An 8,733-nucleotide genomic window follows, 5' to 3' on the forward strand; every position below is an offset into this window, starting at 1 on the left:
ATCTCATATATTCTCTTCCTATAATTATATATATATAATTTCATATTTTCTAGTTATGGTTAAGTACAAACTTATAAAAAAATATGTGATTGGGTTAGATGAATATGGATAGTGTGAAAGATGGTGTTAATTAAGTATTAAAAAAGTTGATAATTAGATTAGGTTGGATAATTTGTAATAAACATGGTCTAAGGATCAATAAATAAAATCGAATTGATTCTTATTTAGTTTTTTTTTATACCAAAGTGTCACAATTAATTGAACGCCATCACCTGAATAAGGAGGAGTATATAAATTGAGGAGTTGAATAAATAGAGAGACATCATGAAGTCGCCTGAAAGTAAATTAAAAAAAGGCGAGAGATGACGGGTGAGCAGTGGGCCCACCCGCTGCAGCTGGCACAGGTGTCGCTGCATGCCGGAGCACGCCGCTTTTAATAAGACTACCAAACGCCTACGGCACTTCATTTGTGCATTTCTGGATGGCTTTTGCTTGGATTTTTGTGCTGTTCATGTTTATGGCGGCGGCGCTGCCTCTTCAAGGCGTGTGGGATCCCATAATCCGGCTGCCCACGGAGGAGAATGCCACCAGGTGGCGGGTTCTAATGGCTTTGGAAATTACCGTCATCAGGTTTATTTATTTACTAAACTTATTTATTACTATGCACTTGCTATCATCACTCGAGAGTTGTTTTTTATTTATTTGACTATAAGAAATACTCCTTCCGACTTCCGACACATAAAAATAAGAACTATGGGGACATTTATAAGTTTTGATTATAAAATTTGTAAAGTAGGAAAGAGATGGAAAGAAAAAGGGACTGAAGTGGAAGAGGATTAATGCAGGCTGATGTTTGCCATGCATACCAAATACTCAAAAAAGGAGGCATCAAAGATGAGAACATTATAGTTTTCATGTATGATGACATTGCAATGACTGATCTAAATCCTCGAAAAGGAATTTTGATCAATCACCCAACAGGCGACGACGTGTATGCTGGTGTTCCAAAGGTAACTCTAATTGTGACATTTACTAATGTCAAGATTATTCCCTGAAATAATCATTTCAATCTCGAAGCCTCTAATGGTGAGGGACTTGACAGTTTGATTATTTTGGCATCTATGTTAGAATTAACTTGACATGATGGTTTCTAGATATATTTTAAACCTGCTTTATTGATTTCATATTGAAGGACTATACCAGTGAGCAAGTCAGAACGGAGAATTTCTACGCTGTAATCCTAGGCAACACAAGTGCTGTAACAGGTGGAAGTGGTAAAGTTGTTGACAGTAAACCAAGTGACACGATATTTATTTACTATTCTGTGGTGAGTAAATAGTATCCTGTGGACATTCTCTGAATTGAACGTCCGTTTAGCATTGTAACACAGCCCATGACTTAAGTCTCTGTTGTAATCCTCAGGGATGCCGAATATGCCATATCTGTATGGAAAAGATTTCATTGATGTTCTAAAGAAGAAGCATGAATCCGGCACCTACAAAGAAATGGTTCTTAATACAGTTTTGAAGGCCTTGTGAGTTGTTTTTGGTGCCTGACGTCGTCTGTGGTTGGTTCATGCAGGTGATATATATTGAAGCATGTGAGAGTGGAAGTGTATTCGAAGGTATGATGCCGGATGATCTGGATGTCTATGTGACCACAGCATCAAATGCTGAAGAGAGTAGCTGGGGAACTTACTGTCCTGGGATGGATCCCCCGCCTCCTCCCGAGTACATGACATGTTTGGGAGATTTGTATAGCGTTGCTTGGATGGAAGACAGGTACTTCTGACTATGCTACTGAACTATTAGTCCTACACATTCTGTTCTTATGTGGTGCATTTGAAATTACGACGTGCCTAGCTGACATACGAGCTCCTGAGCTGTACGATTTTGATTTTTTTTTTTCGAATCTCAAGCATGACATGCATGTTTCCCATCCTTTTCCTTTCAAACTGAAATTTTGAAACATTATGTTTCAAGTGTGACGTATTTTCCATCGCTATCTTGTAAACTGGAATGTGCCATTAATTGCCAGGATTATATGAATCCTCGTTAATTTGATCATAGCTACATTTAAACATTGGTTTCATCTTCTCTGCTTCTGCTTTTGGATGGGCTTGCTGATGCTTATAGTGTATGCTTGTCTTTCGAGTGCAGCGAGTCCCACAACCTCAAACGAGAAACAGTACAGCAACAATACGACCAGGTATAAATCCGACTGATGGCTTGTAAGGTGGATGGCTAGTTTGAATTTGCTGCACATTTGCAACTTATTGTAGGTCAAGGGACGAACATCTAACTACAGCACATACATGCTGGATCTCATGTTATGGAATACGGGAACAAAAGCATCAAAAGTGAGAAGTTGTATCTGTTCCAAGGATTTGATCTGGCGCCTGAGAACCTTCCACCCAATCAATTCAATGCCAAAGCTAACATGGGTGTTGTCAACCAGAGGGATGCCGATATTCTGTCTCTGTGGGAAATGGTAAGTCGATGCATCGTGCAGAGTTTTCTCGTGGTCCCTCTTATGGAACTTGGATTCCATTCTGTGTCTGATGCAGTACAACAGATTGAATGATGGCACAGAAAAGAAGGCACAACTGCTGAAGCAGATTACGAGCACGATGCTGCACCGGAAGCATCTTGATGGTAGCTTGGACATTATCGGCGTTATCTTATTCGGCCCAGCAAAGTCTCCTAATGTCCTTAAATCAAGAAGAGGAGGTGGTTTGCCCCTTGTGGATGACTGGGAATGTTTGAAATCAATGGTTTGTTTTCTTAATTGTGTGTTTATCATGTGTGTGTCGGCCAAGCTGTTTATGTCTGAAGCCAAAGGTTGAAATAGCTACTTTTGAAATTTTTTATGTTTTCGACATATATGACCGATGAACAGGTTCGTGTTTTTGAAGCTCAGTGCGGCCCATTGGCGCAGTATGGGATGAAACACATGCGATCATTTGCGAATATTTGTAACGCTGCGGTATCTGTAAGAAGAATGGAGGAAGCATGTTTGGCGGCTTGTGGTGCTACATCGACCCCTCTGCTGCCTGCTGCGTAAATATGTACCAACTGTGGAAGTTACTATCAATGTTGTGCAATGTGGTGTGTTTAGATTGTGTTTGTTGCATGATACAGAGCGATGATCAATGAATAACAATTTATAGATATGCTAATGAATCATCAACGGTTGATACATGAGGAGAAATGTGTTTTAAGTGGATCTCAAATTTGTAAAAGTTCATACATTGGGATAGATAAATGGATCAACAAGACAGCAAATACTAAAAACAGTATTTATAGGCCTTTTTCGAAGGAGGAAGAGAGGAGACAAGGGAGAATTTCTAGGCTGGAATGGATATAGTGGAGCAGTGGACATAAAATGCTAATCTTTCTACTATGCATGCCAATAATTTCTTTTACAAATTAGTTCGTATAGATGGATATTTTTAGATGAAACAAAGTGGTAGCTTTAATTTGTTATATAGTGGAGTATTTAATTTCATAATACTCTTCCAAAATGATAAGACCTCTAACGAAATGGATATGATCTGAGATTAAATTGGGATAATTTATCATCTATATATAAGGTGTTTTACTTAAATTGTGACTGAAATTAGACTAGTTTTACTTAAAAATGGAAATGGTCTTATTTTGATGGATGTTCCCCTCGCTAAAATTCGTACTGGTTAATGCCTAAATTGATATTGTGTGATCAATATTTCTGAAAGTCACACAAAAATTTAATATTTAAAAAGGAAATTCATACCAAACATACAGAATTAAATGATGGTATCTCTTACTAAAGCAATTTTAAAAATTTCCAACTAAATTGAAAACACAAGTCAATATGAAAATAATTAGTCAAATGTATTCATTAAAAACAACAAAGGATCTAGATGCTAGACTCGCCTTCCTTCCACACCATTTCATATGTAATGTTACTTCCATGGGAATACTATTCTATTCTATTCTATTTTTTACTAATTCAACATCCCATTTTCTCACATACACACGCTATCAAATTCAATAAATACGATACGAGTCCTCAACTCTCAACAACCCCACTCTCCAATCCCAATTCCAAACCCACCACCAAAAAAAGGTTAATTTTCGGATCTATCAATTCAATGGCGATTAGGTCCTCGACGATCGCGGCGGTGATGACGGTGGTGGTCCTGTTGGCCGCTGGAAGAGTGGCGGAGGGGCAGTCGTCGGACTGCGCCTCTAAGCTGGTGCCCTGCGCGGAGTACTTGAACTCGACGAAACCCTCAGCGGAGTGCTGCGACGCCATGAAAACTGTCATAACAACTCAGCTTCCTTGCCTCTGCGGATTGATCAGAAACCCAGGCGTTCTCCCCGTTAATATCACTCAAGCTCTTGAGCTCCCTAAGCATTGCAACCTCCCTAGCAATACCAGTGCTTGCAACGGTATGTGCACATTAATTCTCTCTCTCAACCTCACTTTTTGGATAATTATTTGCTTTTAAGCTTGCTCCATCCAGAGCCAATCATTTTGTTGGTGTGAACATTAGAAGGGTATGTGTGACTCAGCGAGTTGACGACTCGTTAAATATTCGGGATTAAATATTTACTGATAATATAAAAAATTGAATTGTAAAAGTAAAACAGTGGAAAATAGAAATACACATGTTGTCTATATGAATGGCCACCTAATACACATGTTGAATTTGGTTTCTGTCAACAGCTCTTGCTGACGCTCCAGGCTCCTCATCTCTCCCACCTCCAGGTAACTTAATTAAATTATGCCTCTTCTTTTACTAATTACTAACACTCCCCTCACCCAAGTTTAACTAAATAATTTAAGTAGTTCTACTAATTGTCAAATTAAATACATAAAAACTCATTATATCCCCAGACTCAATCGTTGTTACATTAATATATGTAACACTCCCCTCTCCCATGTTACATTTTTTTTAGTAATATTACACATAATTGATAGCAAATATTAATAGACACACGACATATGGCACATGACACATGAATATTACTACAAATTAATCATGCTCGTTATTTTATTGGGGTATTAAATTTATGATTGTTCACAACAATACTGCCTAAAAATTCTGACTAGCTCAAAATACAAGGCTAGCTTTCGCCATCACCTTAATGTTGATTCGTAACATTTGTCAGTTGAAGTTTACATATTATTAAATATTGAATTACTACAAGCTCTCTAAGATGACCCAATTTATGTAGTACTATGGTAATCTAAAGGTTGTGTTGTGTATTTGGAATTAAACAAAGAAAAAGAAGAAGAATCTTTTAGTAATTAATTAGTACAGCGATTACCAAATCAAATAGAGAGACTATTATAAGGTCAAAGATTTGACCAGTACACTACAGTGACCATTTTAACGCTGTTTCCGAGCTGTTAAATGTTGACCCTCGTGGCCGACCAACTATTCAAACATACACCTAATAGTTTGTCCAAATTGAATTGCATCTGTTTGTTTGTTTTCAATTTTCATTATATTGTAAGAAAATCTCTACAATAATGGTCTGAAAATCATCTTAGCAATGGTTCCAAACATTTATGGGTGTTTGAGAGTACAATATTTTTTTTTATCTCTGTTTATTTATAGTAAGTTTGACATGTAACTTACACACTGTGTGTTTAAATAGCGACACCCGGTGGCAACGGCGGGAACGGTGCTGGTGCACTCACACAGATGGGGATGCCGGCTCTCCTTCTGGCCTCAGCTTTCACCTTCTTTTATTAGTTGGAGAAATCGACATATATAATACCCATTTCTATGTATGATTTATTTTGTTTTGATGGTAGAGATTAATAAGTTTGGATGTTGCTACTACTACTACTACACTGCGTGATTTTTATTTATCTCATGGGTTAATAATTATATTGGCATATCATTTCCGCTTTGGATCCCGAATTGCGATTTCTATTTTCAGTTGTGAGTGTAGTCAAGATTAATCTAATTATTATGAAAAGAATACTATGTATGCATCATTGATTAACAAATTATTAATCTTATCACTTCCACGTGTCACTCCGCCACATACGTTTTGAACAATGTTACTATCATCGATAAATTCGGAGAATTACAACACATATAGGACTAAGTTTAATGACAGTGATTGTGATTACTCCCTGTCAGTGTCATTGTGACCCTATCACATAACTTAAATTATTAGTTATATAGTAGTACTATGATAGAATAACTATTTCCATTAATGACACTTTATTAAAATAAATTAAACTTTTGCTTACGTCAAAGTGATGCAATGATACCATTCAAGTCATATTTTTATTAAAGGAAAACGAGACATTTTGTTAGAATAAATGAATACTCACCCTCCATACCAATTTAATGGTCTTGTTTTGCCATTTCCGTCCATCTCAACTTAAGAGTCATATTTCACTTTTACCATTAATGTTAAGTAATCCCACATTCCATCAATTTATTCCATTCATATTTTATTATAAAAGTAATACTTCCATTGACTTATTTAATCCACTTTTCTTTACATTTCTTAAAACTCGTGTCCTAATTAATTAGGACTCTTAAATTTGGGACGGAAGGGAGTATAAAAGTAAATATTTTGAATGATCCAATCACAAAGATAGGATCATTCGGCTGTAAAAAATTGTCCGGACAGGCAGGCCGAACCTAATAGCCCAAGTATAAAGTGGAATAAGCCCAAAAGTTATAGCCCAAAATTTAAAAAGTTCAATTAGCCTGAACCCAAAATATCCCGAAACTAACAGGGGTTTGCCTAGATACCAAATGGATTGTTCTAATTAACCAAAATTGACCTTATTGCTTTATTCTTCAATATTTGTGATAAGATTACTATATTTTATGATGTATGTGTGTCACTATTTTTTAAAAAATTAGAGTTTAAGTGTCCCAACGAAGTTGATACAAAACTTTTAGGGACAAAGATTAGGAAATTATGTTAAAAAGTAAGAGAGAAAGAATAAAATAGGAGAGATAAATAGAGAGTAAGAGCATCTCCAGTGGTTGGATGTCCCACTCGGACATCCACTAGGACATCCCAAAAACACCTCCTGCCACGTCACTAGGACTTCCCATCCCACTGCCACGTCACTAGGACATCCCCTTCACAATCCGCCCTTCCCATCGCCCTTTCCCACTAGGACTTCCCGCAATAAAAAAATCACAAATTCACAAATATACGTAACAGAATTATAATTTTGACACGGAATACGAGAAAATTGCAGATGCTTCATTAAAAAATTACATAAAAAAAGAAAAAAAATTACATAATAAAAAAGAAAAAATTACATAATAAAATTTTTGACTCGGCTCACTCCTCGTCGTCCGTGCCGCCCTCGCCGTCGCCCGTGCCGCCCCCGCCGTCGCCCGTGCCGCCGTCGCCCTTGCCGCCCCCGCCGTCGCCCGTGCCGCCCCCGCCGCTAATCTCGGCGCCATCATCTCCAATGGGTGGCATGCCCAAATCGCGCCGACATCCATCGATGACATCCTTCAACATCCTTTTGTACACAGGATCTGTCGTGCTATGCCACCTATGCATGGTCCGGACCAAGCTAGTCGTTAACTGCGCGCGGGCGAGTCGGTCGATATCTTCTGGGGGAGCAGGGGCCTCCGATTGGACCTCGAACGACCCGCTGCTGCTTCCCCTAGCCCTCCGCTGCGCAGCCTTTTGCCCAACCGGGTGACGACGACGACGAGAGTCTGATTGAGGTAGCGGGGACACTTCGTCGGCTTCTGGGAGCTCGTGCGAACTAACACTGCTGCTGTATTTACCAGAAGCGTTGATCTTCGTCCGCTTCGCCCAGCCCGATTCGACCCCCCCACAAAACTTTGGGGAATCCTTCACCACGAGAAAGGCCTCCCACTGATCGAATTGTTTGAACTTCAAGGCTCTGTCGGGGTACTGAGCAAAGGCACGGTTCCGGACATCCTCCTCGGACATAACGCTGCTTGCCTGGCGGAGATTGTTTTGGTAGAGGCCCGCAAATCGACTAAGCTTAGGCCTCAACAGCTCCCACTGTTTCCGACACTGTTCGGGAACGCGACGCTTCGCCCCAGCCGGTTTGTGTGTGTGGTAGGCTTCAGCGATGCGATACCACAATCTGTCAATATGTTGGTTGGCACCGACATATGGATCCTCGACTACTGAAACCCAAGCCTTCGCAAGCGCGACATTTTCCCACGGTCTCCATACCGTCCTCTTTCCCGTCTCATCCTCATCCTCCTCCTCTGCCACCGTTCGCGAGGAAGAGCTCGGGGCTTTCCCCTTGCCCTTGCCACGTCCCTTCCCCCTGCCTGGAGTCTCCCTGACTGGAGATAGCCCCAACTCCTCTAAAGAGAAAGTTTCCAAGCTGGTGAACTGAGTCTCCGGAACATAAGTGGAGGGGGTATCAGTCATATCGATAACTGGCCTGGGGTCATGCCCCCATCCCCGGCCCCGGCATCATCATATTTGGGGTCATGCCCCCCACCCTCATCCCCGCCATCATCCCCGGCATCATCATATTTGGGGTCATGCTCCCCATCCCCGCAGCCCTGGGCATCATACCACCCATCCCACCCATCCAAGTGTACATATAAGGGGACATCATCCCACCCATTCCACCCATCTCCGACATTGTCGGAACTGTTGTCGCATTTCCGCTAACGTTTCCCTCCAAGTCGATGGGAAACGCCGGAGTCTGCGACTCGCTCGTGGCAGGGGAGTTCCTATCGTTCTCCATTAAGTA

At 40.3% G+C, this 8,733-nt stretch overlaps 1 protein-coding gene and 1 pseudogene across 1 annotated transcript; both read left to right on the forward strand.

Annotated features, from left to right (window-relative positions):
• The first annotated feature begins 414 nt into the window (after positions 1 to 414).
• On the forward strand, positions 415 to 3,063 carry LOC121770212 (annotated as a pseudogene).
• Positions 3,064 to 3,890: 827 nt separating this feature from the next.
• LOC121772340 (non-specific lipid transfer protein GPI-anchored 7-like) lies at positions 3,891 to 5,897 on the forward strand. Its single transcript, XM_042169402.1, has 3 exons — positions 3,891 to 4,433; positions 4,711 to 4,752; positions 5,649 to 5,897. Exons 1-3 carry the CDS (start codon positions 3,902 to 3,904, stop codon positions 5,744 to 5,746), a joined length of 672 nt encoding a protein of 223 aa, XP_042025336.1. The 5' UTR covers positions 3,891 to 3,901; the 3' UTR covers positions 5,747 to 5,897.
• Positions 5,898 to 8,733: the final 2,836 nt, after the last annotated feature.

The sequence above is a fragment of the Salvia splendens genome, chromosome 16 (assembly GCF_004379255.2).
Source record: "Salvia splendens isolate huo1 chromosome 16, SspV2, whole genome shotgun sequence".
Lineage (NCBI taxonomy): Eukaryota > Viridiplantae > Streptophyta > Magnoliopsida > Lamiales > Lamiaceae > Salvia > Salvia splendens.